The 21,004-nt window shown below is 36.5% G+C and overlaps 1 protein-coding gene across 6 annotated transcripts in view; it reads left to right on the top strand.

Moving 5' to 3' along the window:
- The window catches only part of DOCK4 (dedicator of cytokinesis 4), a 240,175-nt gene that overhangs the window by 168,557 nt on the left and 50,614 nt on the right, over positions 1-21,004 (top strand). For all 6 annotated transcript variants that reach the window (XM_017817903.1, XM_017817905.1, XM_017817904.1 and 3 more), the window contains 4 exons: positions 4,240-4,367; positions 6,517-6,651; positions 10,659-10,757; positions 17,606-17,700. In XM_017817903.1, coding sequence (XP_017673392.1) covers positions 4,240-4,367; positions 6,517-6,651; positions 10,659-10,757; positions 17,606-17,700 — 457 coding nt within the window. The remainder of the gene's footprint in view (positions 1-4,239; positions 4,368-6,516; positions 6,652-10,658; positions 10,758-17,605; positions 17,701-21,004) is intronic.

Below are 21,004 nucleotides of genomic sequence, written 5' to 3' on the forward strand. Positions count from 1 at the left end.
TTCAGTGGTTCTACTTTATAAGTATGAGCTCAAAGAAATGGGTAAGAAGTACTGCATCCTGGATACTTCGCTTCATTCTGGCTGGAATAACAGCTTACACTTGTTAAACTCCCACGGTAACTCCTTCCAGAATAGTTAGTTAGCTCTGCCTACAGCTGACTAATCAGACCTTTGATACACTGACATATTCATGGAGCAATATTAAGAATGCTCTAGCTTATGTTTTTCGTCTTACAAAGTACTTAGGGACCAGGTAGTGTCATGGCCATTTTCCTCCCATTCTCAGTTAGGTCAGCCTAACCAGACAATCCAAATATATGAATGTAATTAGAGTTACTTAATGCCATGTGAGGTACTCCTGGCGACTTTCTTGGAAGGTTGGGAGGGTCTGGAGCACAAGTCCTATGAGGAGCAGCTGAGGGGGCTGGGCTTGTTTAGCTGGGAGTAGAGGAGGCTCAGGGGGGACTTTATCACTCTCTACAACTACCTGAAAGGAGATTGGAGCGAGATGGGGGTCAGTCTCTTCTCCCGGGCAACTAGTGACAGGACAAGAGGGCACAGTCTTAAGCTGCACCAGGGTAGATTTAGGTTGGACATTAGGAAGTTTTTCACAGGAGTGATTGGGCATTGGAATGGGTTACCCAGGGAGATGGTGGAGTCACAGTCCCTGGAGGTATTTAAGGAAGTCCTTTTAAAATCCTCTTGGGAAAATAAATATTGCACTAGACTGTGCTAATGTGGAGAGTAAACTGTACATCCTAGTGTGGAGTTGAGGCTGGGTGCTGATAAAATAATTGATTTCTGTCTCCCAGATGAAGATGGTGAATACTGCAAGCTGCAGTGCTAGCTAACACACTGGAAGTAGATAAAACATAGGAATAACTATTTATTCAAACATCTGAAAATGAGGAGGGTACTTCTTTGGAGTTGTTTGTGCTTCTATACGCACCTGTGGGAGGATAGATGGATGTATGTTGAATACAAAAATTCAGCCTTTCTTAGAACCTCTGTATGGAGAGCAGAAATATGGATTATACTTCTTATCTGTGGCTTATTTTTAAGCCAGGGGAGGACTTTATGAGCTGTGCCTGTGTTTTCCTTCTTCATTACAGGCAATTTTTTTCTTACAACTGAAGATAGTTCCTTGCTACAAGTTTTGAAACTCGCTGTTCTGAGAGCAGTGACATGTCCGTAGAGTCACAGAATAGACATATATGTTTGGTTTTGAAATTGCAGTGACAACTGTTTTGTTGGCTTAAGCATTTTCTTCTCCTACCATTCTTTCATCCAAACAAGGGAGCATAAATTGGAAAGATCCAAGTAAAACTATCAAAACCAAGAGCAACTTCCTTGTTTCTTACTGTTCAAGGAGAATGATGTTTGTTTGAAATGTTCAATTACACTAATGTTTTTTTCCAAGCAGGCTGAAGTTTTGACCATCTGTTCAGATACAGTAGTTGAAATGAATATCATCTTTCTGAAAGTAATCTTTAAAATACAATAGAGTAAAGAAAGTGATGTATGTCTCTTCAGATGTTTTACCACTATCTGGAAAATGAGGAGGAAAGTTGTACTGCATTAAATATTAAATATTAATGTTGCACAGGAAAGTCTCAAGGATTGCCCAGAGTCTAAGATTACCCTCTTTCTAATTATACTAAACGTGTATTTGAAAAGCTCTGTGTTGTGATTTTTTTCCTTTTCTTTCTGTATAATATTTGTAAAGGGCAAGTATTAGCATTTTAAACAGTCAGCTAATTTAACTTCCTGCACAGAAGAAAAATTAGGACAGTGACTGATGACTAGGAGTTCTTATTATTGTACCATTCCTTGAGCTCATTAATTTTTCTATATCCAGGGGCTGACATTGCAGCTGACAATTATTAAGAAAAAGAGTAACCTGAGACAAATGTTGTATACTGTGTTCTCCAAACTTTCTCACCTGGTCCTTGGTTTGCCTCAGTGGTGAATGAGCCAGCTCTCCTCTTCTGTGATACCACTACATCTCTCCACCTAAACAGATCAAGACAGAGGGGTATTTAGATTCTGGGCTTTTAAGGAATATATCTAAAGCTGTTATATGTGGTGGTCGTTTCAGTAACTGGCAGTTTTGCCTCCTATGTATAGTTGCAAGTCATTGTAAGGTGCTTTTTACTAATCCATTTGGTCTTGGTAAAGCAAAGTTTCTGATCATTTTATGAAGTTTTGCAAAAACGGGATATTTGAAACAGTTGAATGAGGATGCTCGGTTTTGCCTGAGATGCTTCAGGCCACATCATGTGTAAGAGCTGGCTATTTACAAGTCAAGTGTAAATAGCCAGAGAATCATGTAGATTCTCTGGTCTTCAAAATGGAATTCATGATGCTGTACTTATATGTAAGCAGTGCACAGAGTACTGGGCACCTCAGGTAAGGCACCAAATGCTCTGTGGGCTCATCAGGAAGCTGCCTAGAGTTAACCAAGAAAGAACACCTTGGCACAGGGCTGCTCCTGGTTTCTTCTCACCTTCTGGGCTGAGGGATTTGAGTTGTAGCTGCAAGAGAGGACCTGCTGTCCTCAGAAGATTTATGGCCCAAACAATAATGCTTATACCAGTAATGCGTGACAGAGCTACTATAACTGCTCTGTGATAACTGTGGAGTTCAGTAGTGATTTAACATTTGCCTGGGAATGGAAGACCAGATTCAGTGCTCTGTAAGCCTGGATTCAGCTTCCTATGGCCTGCCTGCTAGGAAAGTACCCCAACCAGAGAAACACAGGCTGATTTACACAGTGAACCCTTCATCTTGTCTCTCAGTGATGGATTACAGATAGTCGAGAATTCAATACATGTTAGGCTTAACAGAAAGCAGGGAAGAGGAGTTATCTCCTGTAACCTAGAGGTTGAAGTCTTTTTGATAGGAATGGAGAGTCCTGCTTTATTGCTTCAGCTGAAGGCATTAGCTCTGTTTTTTCATCCAGCAGGAATCAATAAGCAGATTTAGGACTGGGGATCAGAAGGTGGCATTTCCTAACCATGGGTCGGCACATTGGCCATTTCCCTGTCTTGTATTATACAGATGACTAGACAATGAAAAGAAGACAATAATAGAACATAACAAGATTAGTGCTTTATTTCAGTGAGTAAAAGAAGTATGAAACAAAATCTCGTAATAAATCTATCTTTTTCTCCCTCATATTAAAAAATAGGGGAAATAGTTGAGGGGGAAAAAAGTGTTTATAGAAAGAGTAATCTACAAACAATGCCTGGTTGGCAAAATTATTTTGAAGGGGTAATTTTCCAGCAAGATAACTCAGTTTTTAGGATATAATTGCAGTAATGAACAAAGAAACTCTGTAGACAAATATATTTATATAATGAAGTATATAATCATCATCATCATTAACATTTCAATAGAGGAAATTATTCAAATACATTTCTATGAAAATATAAATTCTCAGTTATGGAAAAGATCTAAAAACAACAACAAAATGAAAACAGGTAACACCCTTTTCATTTATCAAGTTCTAAATAGGTATTTAAAGTGTTGTCACAAGTGTAGGTATTAGGGTTCTTCCCATTTAATATTGTCTTTAATTGTAAGAAAAAGAAGCAGGAAAAAGTAGCATGTTAATGACATTCTTGCATAATTTTCAGAGAATTCAAGACTGAAAATAGCACCAAAGAGCTGTGTTTAGAAAATGAGATAGTGGAAAAGCAAATCATTTTATGTAGTCACCAGTAGTCTAAATTGCTCATACTCAGTAGGAGTGAGGAATCTGGAAAAGTGAAAATTCTGAAAGTACTGCTTCTCTGTAAAATAGAACTCATCTGTAGAATAACATAAGTTCCAGATGAAGTCTGTTGTGACCTGGGCTTGTAAATGGGTCCTGTCACATGGCAGGAATACTAGAGCATAATTTCACATTGTTTTGAATAGAAGCGTTACTGTGCTGCTTTTTTTTGCATGACAGTTCGATAAAAACTAGAAAATTTCTGTTATATATAGTATGTTCCACACAGTGGTGTTTTTCTCCATCCATGACTTTCAGCATATTGTTTATTCTTCAGACATTTGCTTTAGGATATTATGATTATGAAGTAAAAGCTTATACTTATCAAAAATGTTGGTTAAAGCAAGCAAAAGCTTCTGCTCATCAGAAGTACTGTTTTGGACCAAAGGCGCATTTTATGTCTGTATTAAAATTTAGTGATTATATGAGAGGCTCCTACTCATAAAATATTTAATTTTTTCCAGATTCTCGATGCATTCTTCTTCCAGTAGTTTTGCATCATCTCCACATGCATTTACAAGAACAGAAGGACCTCATAATGTGTGCCCGTATCCTTAGCAACATATTTTGCCTCATCAAGAAGAACAGCTCAGTGAGTAAACACCATATCACATCCATTTGAACTTCTTTTTATGGCTCAGTGACTTTTAATGACACAGACTGGACCTTGCCCCAGAGCATTTTAAAGAGTTGTCTCTGTAATGAATCTGCATAAATATGTGATTTTGATTTCTCATGACTCTTCTCTTTCCATGCAAGAGTATTTTAATTGTAGCATGTAGTGTTTTGTCAAGCTTTGACTCTTTTTGAGTGTTGTGCTGGAAGGAAAGAAATGTCCACTTTCTTTTAGGGGCATTTTTCTATTGTGGGCTTTTTAGTCTTAGGGTACACAGGTTTAAGGGGAAATGTACTTGGTTGTTAGTTGATAAACTTTTTAGCCAATTTTTGATGTTTGTGTTTGCAAATTAATCTGTGAAAGCTCCATATGAGAGCTAGCTTAGACAGATGTATTGCAAATGTGATGATGATGATAGGTTCTGGCAGGCAACAGGATATAAGACAGTTAAAACCAAACATTGCCTGTAGTTAGCACAGTACATGCATATCAACGGCAGCATACATTACCTTGTAATGCATTAGTGAGAACTGGTTTAGGTTACTCCATCCAATTAAAGTTGCTCACTCAGTGATTTGATATAGGTGTGTTTTGCACCTTTGATACTGTAATAATGTTTTTATTGCAGCTTCTCCTGGATTAGTATAAAACCTCATCACAAGATGAAGTGATAGATGCTAAAGCAGAGCTGTGGTTTTGGATTGAGACAAAGGCTTATATGTCCGGTCTTAGTTGCAGCAGATCTTCCATTTGGAGTCATTAAGCCAGAGACGTCCACATTAACAAGTGGATGTCTACATAGAACTCTCCAATGTTCAGAATATGCAGCTAATAATTTTAGTGGTCTTTGAGTCATTGGGAGTATTAACAATTTGGTGAATTTGACATGATTTTTGTGGATTGGTTCAGAACTTCATTCCTTCCATGGTACTCAACATAGTTTAGAGGTTGAGGGAACAAGAGAATTTGCAGTAAGGCAGGTTTGAAAATTACGGTTGTTGGCCATTCCAGTAGTAGTTTGTGCATGGATCCTCACAGTTAATACAGTTTCTATATATGCTGTATACTGTCTGCTTTCATAAGCAACCAAGTTAGCAGTTGTTTGATGCTAGATGAAGTGACAAAGAACATGACAGTGACACTAGATTCAACTTAAGTCAGAACAGGAATTTTGAGGTTTTTTACAAATCATGTGCTTTTGGTGTCTAGGAAGCAAAATAAAACAAACAAACAAAAACCCAAAACCAAACAACACCACCTCCCAAAAAATCCAAATCACTCCTACGCATTATTCAGCAAAGTTGAACAATTTGTTTGTCAGCTAAGTTTTAGTTTAGTTGTATGCAGTTGATTATGAAGTATTTGTTTCTGTAAAGAAGTGCCATCTTAAATTGTGGATAAAATCGCTTCAATTAAGATGGTGGTGTCTGTTGCAGTGGAGACACAAAACAGTGTTGAAACAGGGAAAACATATGTCCATCTGAATTAAAAAGGAGGAGTAACTACGACTTGACTTTATCAAGTATTTTCATGCATGTAACTAAGGTCTCTTTCAGCAGTGAACACTTTGGTTTCTTTGTATTGATGTTGTGTACAACAATTGGTGTTGTGTTGTAGGCTTACATAAATGACTAATTTGTTTGTGCTACTCAGTTGATGGGAAGTCATGTTGCTGGTCCTTACTGATGAAGCAGGTCTTGAAGGTTGAGTACCATCTGCTTGTTTCTGGTTTCGAAGTGTGAAAATCGAATTCTGCTTTTTGGAATTTAAACCTTTCTTGGCAATTTCCCCAGAAAATATATGAGTGTCACCTATAAAAATCTTGCCTGAAAAGTTCTTGTATATTATTTACTGCTTTCTTCTAAACATCAATTAAAAAAAGAGACATGCCAATTTGATGAATGTTTACATATTCAAAGTTATCCCCATAACTATCCTCTGTATTTAAGTACAATGTAATTAATTGAAAACTGTTCGGAAAAATCAATAGAATTAAACAATATCTGAATTAGAGAATAGTTCTTGTTTCTTGAATGTATCATTCATAATAAAACTACATCAAAGGAAATATGTCTGTAGTCATCTTTCTATTTTAAAATCTCAAATGTTTTATTTATTATTTAAGGAAAAATCGGTCCTGGAAGAAATTGATGTGATTGTAAACAGTCTGCTAGATATTCTGTTAAGGACCATACTAGAGATCACCAGCCGACCACAACCATCAGGCTCTGCTCTGCGCCTCCAGTTTCAAGATGTGACTGTAAGTTTCTTAAAATTAAATAGCTCACAATTGTCACTGGTAGGACTACTAGATTTGTGATGTTATTGTCTTTGTATTCACAGTGTTAAGATTTTGTGTATAAAACAGACAATGAGAACTACGAAAAGCTTTCCTGCATTTTACTCATTTTTAGTAGAAATAGTGATTTTTTTTGAAATTAAATTTATTGATAAATTGTGACCAAAAAAGCAAAAAACCCAAAAAACTAAGCCCAAAAGATAAAATTTCCTTTAAGACTCTTTCTTTTGTTGGCAAATGTAATTGCTTTCTGAAACTCTCTTAAAGTTTGAATTCCTGAAAATGGAAGAGTATCAATCTATAACATTTTACTTCCTAAAATGCATACATCTTTTCATGATGGAACAGCTCTAAAATGTCTGTGGAATCTATGATGCTAACTTGTACAAATCCAGATTTATTAATTGAAAGGCATTTTGTTGTTCTCTTGGCTAAGGATTTGAGCTTTGTTTCTATCACATGAAGTAGAGCATAGAGGATAGATTTAGAAGATTAGCAAATGATGTTTTTGTGAACCTGCAACAACAACTCATGCAAATTAGAAGGTTGAAATGCAGGCATTTACAGAAAAGCCTGTGATGAGCATTGATCAAAGAAAATGAAGTGTTATTTTACTTTGTTTGCAGCAAGGTTTTCACTTTACTTTTCAAGGGCAAATTGGTTCTGATATAGCCAGGGATGTGACCCCAATATGATGTGAGGGGGTAGCATTTTGTGTAGAGAACATACTATGTTGAGTGATTTGCCATCTTGTTATACACTTGACTAATTAATTGTCCAATATTTACACTGTAACAGTTTTTGTTAAGGAAGAGATGGTTGCTGTTCAAACTAGAATTTCCTCTGAGATCAAATATTTCAAAAGCATTTAATAGCTGTGGAAGAAATGTGTCGTTGGTGGTTTTTTTGTTTGTTTTCTTTTTTACTTTATCCGACGGAGAACAAACTGTATATGGAGTGCTTTATCGAGCTGACCAAGCTCAGTAACAAAATAACGCCATGCTTTAATCATTGTGATCCAGCAGCACTATGCATCTAAGAGTTTGGTGTTTTTTTCTTTAAATTCCAAAATTACAAATGTATGCTGTGTGGCATATCAGGCCACCAAAAGAAAATCTAAGCTGAAGAAAGGGGAGTAGTATTTGACACAGTAGTGTAGTAAAGCTCTGAGCTTATTGTTTTTTTATGAGATATCCACTTGCTTGTAGATTAGGTTTTCATTAAACACCACAACAGCCTAATTCTATTATACCATCAAAAAATTAGACTTGAAAAGTGCTTTCAAGTTGCAAAATTTTCTTTAATGCGTTAGAAAAGCCGTGTCATCGTCACCACAGGCTCTCAAAGAATACTTAATGTGGAAGTGACTCACAACACAGCATAAGGCAATTATATACATTCATGTAGAATCATCATGCAGTATGGGCTTCTGGCAACACATGGAGGCAGATTCTTGGAACTATTTGTAGAGCAAGTATGATAAAGTACTCAGTGAGAGTACAGCAGTAGAGTCTGTTCCAGTATGTTACCATTATTTCAAACTGCATGTATCACAAAAAATATTCTTTGTGAGATGTATCATGGCATTACACTTGATAAAATTCTGTCATAGTTTCAGATCAGATGCAGTCTTCCTTGTGGAAGTAGTCCCAAACTGTGTAATATTCTGGGCCCATGTATCACTGTTGTTCTTCACAAACAAACAGCATAAAATCAAGCATCATCAGGCTTTGTGCACCGTTTCTTTCCTCTCAAGTAGTTTTGGTACCTGGATATCATTTAATTTGCAGTGAGCAGTCTTGTTAGATGGTAACCTGCAAGATGAATGTGATGCTTTAAACTGAGCACAAAGAAGACATGGCTTCAGGGTGTCAGTGTTACAGATGTTGCACTGACAAACATGGAATTTAATGCAATGGTGAAAGTGAAGCTTCTGCTTTAGTTTGTCAGTGATTTAGACATTTGGATTTCCTTAAGAAAAAAATGCATTTGTGTATTAAGAGTTGACAGAAAGCAATTTGATTAAAGTGAACTTCTATATTTCAGATTTTGGAAGTTTAGTCTCTCAAAACTAAATGAATTGCAATTTAATTGTGAGCTCCATGTATTTTAATAATTGTGCTCCTTAAATAAGACACAAAAAATTACTTACGTGATTTTAGTATACTGCTTGGCTTGAAGTTTGACACTGGAATTGGATCCTAAATGTTTTTTATCAAGGTTGTTTTATGTGTGGAGTTTGCTTTTGCACATGATTCAAAAGTTAGTCTGTGGCTAACACTGGCAGAAATCCTACAACATACATTTTTATGTTAAGTTCAACAAACGAAGCTGAATGTTCATTGCTATTTTAAAAACCAGCCTGCATAGCTACCTACATTCAAATTAAAAACTTAAATTTAGAAGTCAGTTAAGAATTAGCTGAAGTTGGAACTCTTTTAAAGTTAATCTGTCTATCAGCTATAATAGTACAGCTCTCTATAATAGACTGTGATTTTTAATATACCATGTAAGTTGAAATAAATGTGGGAACATAGAAGAAAGGTGACTAGAAAGGATTGCTTAAAATGTCTAAGCAGGAAAGGAAGATTCCAAAGGTTCACACACAAATTTTGTCACTCAAGCCAGCAGTCAGGTATACAGAGATTTACAAGATAGTAGGTGTAACCTTTATGTTTATGCACAGAGCATGAGGATGCAGAGATTTTGAAGCCTTAGGATATTGTTTTGAGATTATGATTCTACGTTTCTATGAATGCTATGTTCACTGTAAAACACAGTGGTCTTGCAGGTAGGTAATTAATTTGAGATCATTACTTCAGTGTGAAATCTTATTATCAGCAAGACAATTATTACTTTATCACCATGTTGCCAGTGAAAGACATCACCTTGTACACCATTGAGTATACCAGGTATAATCACAAATGAATTAGGCCTTCCAGTGTTAAATCCAGAACAGCCACTCCTGTGAAACATACTTCCTTTTAGTCTTATTTTCTGGTTTTAATGAAAGACAGTGGAAAATCTTCCCAAAATTTGACTTGACAAACTAATAAAACTAATAAAAGACATCATTTTGAAGTGCTGTTATCATACCTATCTGTTCTGCCAGTCTCATTCTCCATTCCTGGTAGATCCAGGCCAGAAATGTATTTCCCATTTTTTAGCAAGCTTGTAAGATTTCAGAATTGTTCTTTATAAGCGCTGGGGTACAAACCAGACCTTCCACTCTGTCCTCATCCACTCTGCAGTCAGACCAGATTGATACCATTCAGTGTTTCTTCCCAATTTGAAAGTGAATAAGAAGAAAGGAAAGGAATATCAGGAGAACCTGTTCCTTCCTATAATGTCCTGGTCATTTGATTGCTTGCTGGAGATACCCAGTGCAATTTTCTGCTCTTTTAATGAGAAATTCTTATGTAGGCCCAAAGAAACTTCCAACCAAAATATTTTCACTTTGTTCAGCCCTACAAATGAGTTTTCTTTTTGACAAATTTTGGTTTTTTGAGATGACAAAATGTTTTGAAAACTTCCCAGCTAACTCCATTAATTTCTTCCCTAAATAAAAACAATAACATTCTTCCCAGAATTGTTGCAAAATATTTGTTTATATTTGTTTCAAAACTGAGTTAACTAAAGAGGTTGTAATTTTAGCAATCTAATTTGTTTGAAAACAGATACAAGAGAAACAAATCACAAATTAAAACTTTTACTGGTTTAGCCCTGCTGGAACTATTTAAAATAGATTTTGCTAAGCAAGTAAACTGCATTTGGGGAGAAATATTTCTTTACGTGGGAAGGAAACGCATAGATGAATTAATATATTTTCACAATATGTGGAGTTGAAGCTTAATTGTAGATTAATTTCCCTTGCATTTGTTAATTATTTTGAAGTGCTTATAATGTAACAGTTTAAGCTCAAGTGCAGAAAATATTATAATATTCCTACTCTTGGCTTATCTGAACAGGGGGAATTTGTCTCTTGTTTGTTGTCACTCTTGCGACAAATGACTGATAGACATTATCAACAGCTTCTTGATAGCTTCAATACAAAGGAAGATCTGAGGGTGAGTAGCAGAATTGTATTTCCATTTGTTTAGGTCTCCTTGACCTCTTTTTGATATATCTTTCTTTAAGATATCCCTGTGCTTTTGTGAATCACTTCAGTATTTAAATGGAATCTGTTTTTCAGATTAGCTAATTATTTCACACATTTTCTTGTGTACTTGAGTCCACTCTTACAGTGGGGCAAGGATTCTGTTGCTCCTACAATGACAGCAGAGAGAATATGGATGGAGGGACTATGTAATTGCTTTAAAGCCATGAACTTTGCCTTCAAGCCTGTTTTAAAGATGATGTCAATCTAAGGTTACACTGCTCTTCTTGATTCTTTCTTTCAGGTGGCTGGGTTTTTTTTTGTTTTGTTTATTATTTGCTTATGTTTTTTATTCATTAAATTATATATGGCAATAGCAAACATGCAGCTTGAGAAATGCACATTCAACTAACTCTCCAGTTTTCTCAGCTGTGCAGCAAGTCCATTGACAGGAGGATGTGTCAGGCTTACAGCCTGTCTGCCTAGTTCAATTACAAAAAAAAGTAGCTGCAGAGCTCTTTCAAGGCGGCTTCTACCAGTTTCATTAATTGATTTACTGGGTTTGTAGAGATATAGCATTTTTGATTTCTTTTTTGTTGGAGGGGGTGTATTGAAAAAAAAAAAAGTTAAGATTTCCTACATAAAGATAGACACTAAGATTTCCACTCTCTTAGACCCTGAAAAGCTTATATAGTACCATATTTGATCCTCACAACAAATCTTTATGGACATTATTCAGCCTGTAATTATGTCCTAGTGTGATAGTGTATTTTAGATGTTAAATTGCCATTCGATAAACTTAAGTACTGCCTTGAAAAGGGGAGTCCAGTCATGGTGCAATTTTAGATTTCTTTAGATTCCTGATAGGTGTTTAGTGTTGTTCTGAAGAGAGCATACCACTTATGAGTGCCTTTGCTTTGAGTGAGACGGTCACATTGAGCTTGAAAGATAGATAATGCTGCTAAGAAGTTATCATGAATCAAGAGCACGATCTAGAAGTTGCATAGGGTGGATGATTTTTATACTAGTATCACAGCATCTGTTTTCACCTAACATAGTTGCTATGCTTAGACAAATTTTAGTATATATTGTGGAACCTAGGCATTTTTTAATGAAAAAAATTTCCCTTTTGTTTGAGTTCTGAGCAGGTATTCCTAGAGGTTTCAAGCTTCATTTTTGTTTGATGTATCTGTGAAATACAATGTTGAGTTTATTCAGACTTTTCTTCCTTATAGAATATGAAAAATCTCTAGAATTAACGCTTGAATGGTATTTGATTTGACACGTTTGAATTCCCCCCACGCACATACACTACTATTATGCAGAGACATATGGAAAGCAGCTGTAGCCAGTGCCATTAGCTATCAAAATAGAGGTCTTAAGAACTCAAGTCCACACAGTTTGTTATTTCCATTCATATCTCATTGAATCAGCATCAGCTCTACAAGTGACTCAGTGGCAGCAGTCTGATTATCATTAATGCAGCATGCCTTGTCTCCTGAATCTTAAATAATATATTGTTTTTTCCTCTCACTTGAAAATATCAAATATCACTGAGAGCAAGACAGAAAGATGAGAGCTAGTGTGTGAGGCTGACACTGCTGTTAATCATAAGGTGATTTTGTATGTCTTAGGTTATCTAAACCATCTTACCGCTTTATTTTTCTGCTTTGATTGCCAAGTGTAGAACTTCCTTGTATTTTGTTCTGGCTTAAGATATGTGCCTTAGGCAATGATGTCATTACAGCTAAATGAAAATTCAGAAGGAATAAATATCTGTGATAAGAACTTTTTTTAGAGTCTGAAGTAATAGCCACAGATAATCTTGTGGCTAGTCAGGATTTAAACTTCACTGGCAACTCCTTGAGCTTGCTATAGTTTTGACTCCTCATTTTGCCCCCATTCAAAAATGTGAAAGTGAGTTGGGTGGAAGTTGGGTGAGTTGGTGTGGAAACTACATTACAAGTTACAGATCTGATACAAGGTTTGCAAGGGACTTATCTCTGTGTAACCTAGGCCTTTGAATTGCTATCTGCTCTGCTTTTTTTCTGTGACTGCCTCTGATTATAATTAACCATCTATACTGAATGATTAGACACTGGCATCACCAGACATTTCATCTTTCCTCCACACTAATTCTAAAGGCATTTATGTCAGATATTTGCATGAATGTATGTTTGCACAGTATTTGTGATACAATTAATAAAAATGCCCCTACCAAAGCACTTCTCCAAACAAAAATTCACTCATGAAAGTACTTGCAAAAAAGGAATGAGGGTTTAATTCATCCTATCAAATTATATTTGCAATTCTTAATATTTTTTTTAAAGAGCCTGTGCCAAAATTACTGAAGGCTGTTTCCACCTTGTTAAACACAGAATAGCAGAATAGAGACTTTGAAGGAATGACATGTACACATTTTTAAATTACATACATTTGAGTGATGCATTAAGCAAGTGGTTACTTATGGAAATATTCCCTCTATTTTGTAAATATATTTATCTTAAGTAATTGACATGGTGACTGTTTTTGTCAGTTCTTTAAGAGAGGTTTTTTCTGCATAAAGCAGAAGATAGAAGAAACATTTTATGTTTGAAAACATGCAAATGAAGTAAAAAAGAACTGACAGGGATTTCATGGCTGAGTGGTAGAACCGGGGACTATATTTCACTCACTTTTTGAAATTGAATTTAAAAAGGCAGTAATTTAAATGCTTTCTTTTATCTTTCAATGTTATTTTAAAGATATGTTCTTTATGCTTACCACATAATACTATCTTCTTCTAGTAAATATATTTTACAGCAATTTATAGAATAGAGGCACCCTTGTAGGTAGTTATTTGCTGCTGTGAAAAAGCTCAAATATAATTTATGACAAAAGGAAACAGTGAAAATTATAAATAGGAGAAGTGGGAAAGTGAATGCAAAACCCAGTATATGTTAGCATAGTGTAGCTTTGACCACAGCAATGTGGCTTTGATCGATATATGTGGAGGTCTTTAATTAATAGATTAAGAGAAGACACAACAGATAAGCACCTGCCAGAAGGCCTAGTTTTTATTTACTGGCAGTGTACCCTACAAAATATGGCAGAATAGATACAGAGATCTGATGAAGGAAAAGATAATATTTCTTAGGCATGGGTGTAAATCTTACTAGATCTCTGATCCCTCTCTTCCAGCCAAAGGAGCTTGAGCAGGGTAAAGGTGGGTGCTGAGCTCTAATACCAAGTGCAGTTTATTCCACTGTTCTCTAATGGTCCCTGGGACACAGTCTGGGACGGAGTTCTGTAGGCATGGGGAATATTTCTGGTGGAGGGGCTCATTTCTAGCCAACATCCTTCCCCTTCTATGCAGGGACATCCATTCATGTATGGGACTTCTGAAAGGATAAGTGCTGGGGCAGAGGGGTAGTTCTAAAACAAGTATTTGGGTGGCTTCTGAAGTAGCTTAAGAAAGAAGTGAAGGAAAGAAGATCTGGGAAAGGAGTTGGCCACAGGATGGTTGAGTTGCCTGGGCAGTGACAGCTCACTGTCAAACCATGCTCTTTCTTGTTGGCAGTTTGGCACTGTGGATGCTCTACAAAATCTTGTAACCAAGTAACCTAGTAACTCTGCAGTGTGAACCAAATCAATGGATGGTCAAGCAATTAGCTTCAAAGTGGACTGTTGACTCAAATTAAAATTCTATATAGATGTACCCTGAGAAATACAGTGAAGAGTCTGACCTGCTTTACAGAGGATTTTACATACAGGGAAATATGCAAGAAATTCCAAGTCACTTTTTGTTAAATTAATAGGTAGTTCTCAGTCTTTCAGAAGGCTGTGCTTCTCACTTAAGTGTAGGTTGAAAATGTCATTGAGCTAACATTACTGCTCAAGGAAAACCAAACTCTGGTATAGAGTTCCACTAGACCAGGTTGCTCAAAGCTCCATCCAGCCTGGCCTTGAACACTTCCAGGGATGGGGCATCCACAACTTCTCTAGACAACCTATTCCAGTGCCTCACCACCCTCATGGTAAAGAATGTTTTCCTAATATCTAACCTAACCTGCTCTCACTTTGGAGCCATTCCCCCTTGTCCTGTTGCTACATGCCCTTGTAAATAGACTCTCTCCATCTTTCTTGTAGGCTCCCTTCAGGTACTGAAAGGCTGCAATTAGGTCACCCTGAAGCCTTCTCTTTTCCAGGCTCAACAAACTGAATTCTCTTCGCCTTTCCTTGTAGGAGAGGTACTCTATTTCTCTGATCATCTTTGTGGCCTCTTCTGGACTTGCTCCAACAGGTCAATGTGCTGGAGACTCCAGAGCTGGATGCAGTATTCTAGGTGTGGTCTCACCAGAGTGGAGTAAAGGAGCAGAATCCTCTCCCTTGACCTGCTGGCCACACTGCTTTTGATGCAGCCTAGGACACGACTGGCTTTCTGGGCTGCAAGTGCACCTTGCTAGGTTGTGTCCAGCCTCTCATCCACTAGCACCCCCAAGTCCTTTTCGGCAGGGCTGCTTATCCCCCAGCCGGGGGTTGCCCCAACCCATGTGCAGCACCTTGCACTTGGTCTTGTTAAACCTTATGAGATTCCCATAGGGCCACTTCTTAGGCTTGTCCAGGTCCTTCTGGGTGGCATTCTGTCCTTCAGGTGTAAAGATGTTTAAGTAGTGTGAGATAGTACTGAAGCTTATAGTACTATCTATTACTATCTTATAGATTGTAATAGAGCTATGTAGGAATATTAAGAGATGGTATTTAGAGTATGTAAAAAGACAAAATTACTTCCTTGTTGTCTCTTAAGATAGAAGGCATATGAGACATTAGTTATATCTGTACTCAACCAACCAAATGTTAATTCATTTATACTGACGGCAAAAATGTTTTTTAAATGTTAAAATCTGTTACTAAATCTGTATTTTGCACCTAATATCGCTAATCATTAAATTGATGACACAAATTTCTATTTTTTCTGTTAAAATTAGAAATAATTAGCCTGATGTTAATGATTCAAAATTTAATGCCAAAGTCTACATTTTCTTTGTTTTAAAATTTGCTTGAAATAAAAGATGTATTCTGTTTTTAGCCTAGTTACCTAAAGAAATTAAGTACATATGATCTTCCCCTCTGTCTGTTATTCTTTTCCTAATGACAAGCTGCCAAATTTCAGCTGTGGCTCATGAGTCTCAAAGGCACTAAGTTTACACCTCACACAACCTTGGGATTTAAGTCTTCAAATCACTGCATGGTTTCCCAACAACAGCCATTTGGCTTCTTCAGTTCAGCAGTCAGTTAGTTAGATCTCTAACAGCAGCAAAAAAATATATCATGTCTGGACAACAGACAGGCTAAAAATGTAATATGGGAGAATTTGGGATGTTATTGTGAGATGACATGCAGCAAACATTCAAGGCATTGCCATATTGTTGTGATTATGGGACAGAGCTGCAAGGAAGGAATTTACCTCTAATAACAAATAAACAAAAAGGCAAGCAGAAGTGTTGATATTTAAGTACAAGGTGCAAAACTATAGAGAAATGATCTGGAATAAATATGTTGCTCGTAGAGATACTTGTTTACCTGTAAAGCTGGTCACCTGCATTCAAACTGTATGTTATTTGCAATAAGTATTGTTTATACTCTTTAATACAGATAATTTTTTGGCAACTTGCTCAGAAAACAGGTTGTCTCTGTTATGTAATCTTCTCTGGTGGGTGGGTGTGGGGATCTCATCTGCCTTTCCCAACGCCTGCATTCGTTCCCCTTTACAGTGATTCTCTAATGAAAGACATCTGTTGTGCCATGCCTGTCATCTACACTTGGATAAATGCACTTGAGAATATATTTTGATGTTCAAAATTGTTTGGTATTCTTTGGCTGTATCTTCATCTCATCTGTGTTTCAGGCTAACTCTCTACAAGTGTTGTGGGCAGAAACAATAGCAAACATTTCAAGGTCAGGTGCTGCACTGATTCTGTTAGGTGTGTTTATATCACTTGCCTCTTTGTGTTGTCAAAAGCTCCATTTTCTTACTAAAAGAATACTGGCAGTGCTATACAGAATCAAGATAGCCCATTAGAATTATTACCCTTGATGTTAGTTTTATTTGTGAAAGGAAAAACTGAAAAAAAACATGCTGAGAGGAATAGGTTTTTTATTTATTAGTGAGTTAAATGACATAGATGATAATGCTAAAAGCTTTCAAGCAGTACTTTCTACATTCAAAGTAGCTCACATGTGTTCACTGTTTTTATAGATTTAGCAAATGAAGCAGAATAGTTAGGTGACCTGCACACAGCCAGCCAGCTGCGATACCAGTTATGAGGCCTGGGCATCACTATTGAAGTCACTGGTCTTTGCCAACTCAGTGATAAAATAGTCCTTACACTCTCTCTCTTTCCCACCAAATAATACCACTTTTAGAATAAATCTTGAAAGTGATGAAAACCTGGCATGATTAAGGAGATATTCTGAACTCTGGTGTTTGTAAAATGCTTTTTTGATTTGCAAATTGGTCTCGAGATCACGTTTGTGGAAGTGTATGGGTGGAAACCAAATGCATCTTTGACATTTATCTTATACATTGCTGTCAATCAAATGGCACGTTGTATTATTTTCCTCCTTTTAAGAAGAATGGATTAAATCACTATTTGAAGATTTCTTGGGGAAAATAAAAAGAAAAACATTCAGAGGTGTATCTATGTTGAAAATAAATTAATTAATACAATTTTGCTATTTCTATAATGATTGTTTTTCTCTCTGATTAAAATATTTTTAAAGCTCACCACTCTTTTTTAAAGCAGCAAAGATATATGACTGCTTCTTTTCCTTCCAAAGGATTTCCTGCTGCAGATTTTCACAGTATTTCGGATACTAATACGACCAGAGATGTTTCCAAAAGACTGGACAGTGATGCGTTTGGTTGCAAACAAGTAAGGCATTTTTAATGTTAATAAAAAATATGGGTAGATGCACAGATCATGGTAAAAATAAAATTATATGATGTTTGTAATAAAAATTCAATATATCTTTTATAATGCTGTCTGCGATTTTTCGTTTTTTAAGATTTGAAATCTCTGACTTCTTTTACACTACAAATTTTTATAATTAAATCTGCACCTCTTTCTGTTCTGAATTTTAATAAGCACATATAACTGGAAATTCAGAAACACTTACAGAATGAAGCTGCTAAGCATCAACAGCTTTGTTTTCCAAGTACCAAATGACAAGTCTCAACAGATCTTCATTTCAAATCTGTTTATTGAAATGCTGAGTTGGTAAAGATCTGTTTGCTCTCAAGAAGAAATTATCAGCTGTAATATCATTAATGATGTTTTTGCATGTTTGTTCATTAGCATCAGAAAAATCACAAATTTAAAATCGCAAATCAAGAAATGAGGTACAGCACAGACAACATTCAAATAGAGCCCTAAGCACTGCTTATTAAGACTTTCAGATGTAACCTGCCTTTCAGCCATTCTTTTTCCACTCAGGCTTATTTTTAGAGAAACAGGTTCCCGGCATTTCTAAGAAGCAATTACAATGGATCTGAAACTATTGACTTGTAGTTCACCTATATCACCACCTATCCTTTTTTGCAGTCTTATCTTTTAGATCAGATAAGCCAGCTGAACAGTCAACACAATTATAGAAACATCAATGCCAGCAGAGGAGGGGGGTTGTGTTGGGCAGACCTAGGAATCCAGAATGTAGTATTGGCTTAAACTTTCATGATACATATTGCAATGCCTGATTGAAATTGGGTTTTATGCTGCATTTTGCCTGCTGGCTCCAAGGAGAATTTAAATTCATGGTTCCATACTGACTACTAGTAGCGATATTGTTGGTACAATTAAATTTGACAACACTTGCATTCATGATCTATATTTGTTATGTGTGTGTGTGTGTGTGTATGCAAGCATAATAGTATTTGTCCATAATAGTATTTGTCATGACTTGAAAAAAAAATAACATTTTTTGTTAACTTTTATTACCTCAGTGTTGCTAATCTTGCAAAGTTCGCATTCCAGGGAAAAAAAAAGTTAGTAATTAAAGAATTGATATGATAATTTGTTTCTGTGTATGATATTAAACAAGATATGACTGATACCAGCCTGCATCTGGTAATCATGCTTAAGAAATAAATGACGAAACACAGGAAACAGGGAAAAAGCATAGGAACTTTTAGACTAAATATATAACGTAAGAAATTGTTATATATTCCCGAAACAGCTAGCTTGGCAGATAGCTTTGCAACAGCTGACATGTACAGAACTAAGATTTAGGAACGACCTTGGCACATGTTTCTTGGCTGGTGATCTTCAGATATGCTACAGATGATGATACCAAGTTCTGCAAAGGAGTATTTTTTTTCATCAGTATTTTAGGAACTATCACACATCTCCTTTTATGAGTCGATGTCTTGTTGTTTCTGACCATCTAGAGAGGATCTATGTCCAGTTCTGTCAGGCAAGGAAGATAGGCAGAAGCTGACAATAACTGCTGGTGGGAATTGGCCACAAGAAGCTAACCAGATCGGCTAACTGATCCTGATAACAATTGCATAAGCACTACTGCCAGCAAGTGGGATGTAATCATACCTTTACCAATTCAGCTTTCAATGATTGCTTCGCTAGGCATTCATTCCTTTGTGGATGAAGTACTGGTTTGCTACTAAACGGGGGTTGACCAGGTGTGCTTTTATGTGTAGTGAAAACTGAAGCCTCATTATTCCTATGTTCCTACTCTGTTCCTTTTTGAGGCAGCAGAAAGGAAAACCCACTTCTGTTCTTTCCTCATCTGCAGAGCACTAGTTTTTCCAGAGCTGTTTCTGAGTGGGAGCTTCATCCTTTAACTCATGTCCCCAACTGCAATTGCAGTGGCTGCCTTCCTTCAGTTTCCTCAAGGTGTTCAGAAGCACAGTCCGAGTAGTAGCTTTGCTAGAATTGTCCCAGCCCAGAATCTTTAAGTGCAAAGGAAAGAGCCTAGAGGCAGGATGCAAAATTAGGGCACTGCCTGCCCCACAGAGAGAAGGGCCTGTGAACTGTTGTTCCTGACCTTCACTTGCTTCACTTCCAATGATTTTAGACTCTTCAGGACTCTAAGCGAAACTTCTTGAACTCCTTGCTCCATTCATGTGTTAAAGAAAAAGCTAGAAGGTCTAGCCCATCTTTTTAAGAGCAGAATCAAGTAATCCATTAATATTCTGAGTCTTTTCAAACTCCTGCTTCTCAGGAGTAAAACAATTGTCATGTTTCCCATGTCTGATGGCTGCCTTCTCACCTGCCTGGCCTTACACTCGAGAGACTGTCAAGAGACAGTCACTCCTGAAGGCAGTGATTGTCTTGAGAGCTTCACCCATTGCTGCAGTCACATCACCAGCAGCACTGTCTTTTCTCTTCCCTGTCCCTAGAGTAGTATAAAAATTCAAACTGTCTGGTATTTACAGGAAGAGAGATTTAGCCTGTCTGAGCTGAGGGAAGAAATGAGTCTTAGCAGGGATATAATCAGGTAATAAGCTTTTCCCGGGGGGGGTGTGGAGAAATTCTTTTTTTCCTCTTATTTGTATATGCAGAACTGCTATTACCTGAAAGATTTTTAGATGTCTACAATGCCATAATTTTTACAATATACAATATTTCCATATAAAAATATTGCTGCCCCTTGGCTTCTAGGTTGTTTTTTTCTTTCTCATTGCAGTGTTTTCAGAAATTATGTAGCATCTGGTACTTGGGTGCTGTCTGGGATAAAAAAAAAATCAAAACAGAAGATACTGTGAGCTCAAGAAAGCAAATCTGTAACTATCAAGAAATTAAGATACTTCATGAAAACATGTGTGATCTATAATCCTGAGTGTTCTGATGAAGAAGTATTAATGGCTAGCATTATGAACTACCAATTGACTTCTAAAATTTGAGAAATAATGTAACATTTAAAAAGGCAGACTTAGCACTAAAGCAGAGAAATAGATTTTTTGAATTGTGTTCTGTATTGGAAGGAGAAGAACATGCAAAAGATCCTTAATGTATATTAGTATCTAGCAGTCAAGCTATGAGACAGAAATATCTCTGTTTAAAGCTTCATAACCATGTAATATCTGTTGTGAGATAATCAGCATACATGCAGCAAAGCAAAATCATTACTTATGGTTATCTGATATCCCTAACCTGGATGTTACTACTGAGTGACAAAATATGGTTTTACGTATACTACGGGAAATTTAATTTTAATTTCTTT

This window comes from Lepidothrix coronata, unplaced genomic scaffold (genome assembly GCF_001604755.1).
Source record: "Lepidothrix coronata isolate B3197 unplaced genomic scaffold, Lepidothrix_coronata-1.0 Scaffold63, whole genome shotgun sequence".
Classification (NCBI taxonomy): domain Eukaryota; kingdom Metazoa; phylum Chordata; class Aves; order Passeriformes; family Pipridae; genus Lepidothrix; species Lepidothrix coronata.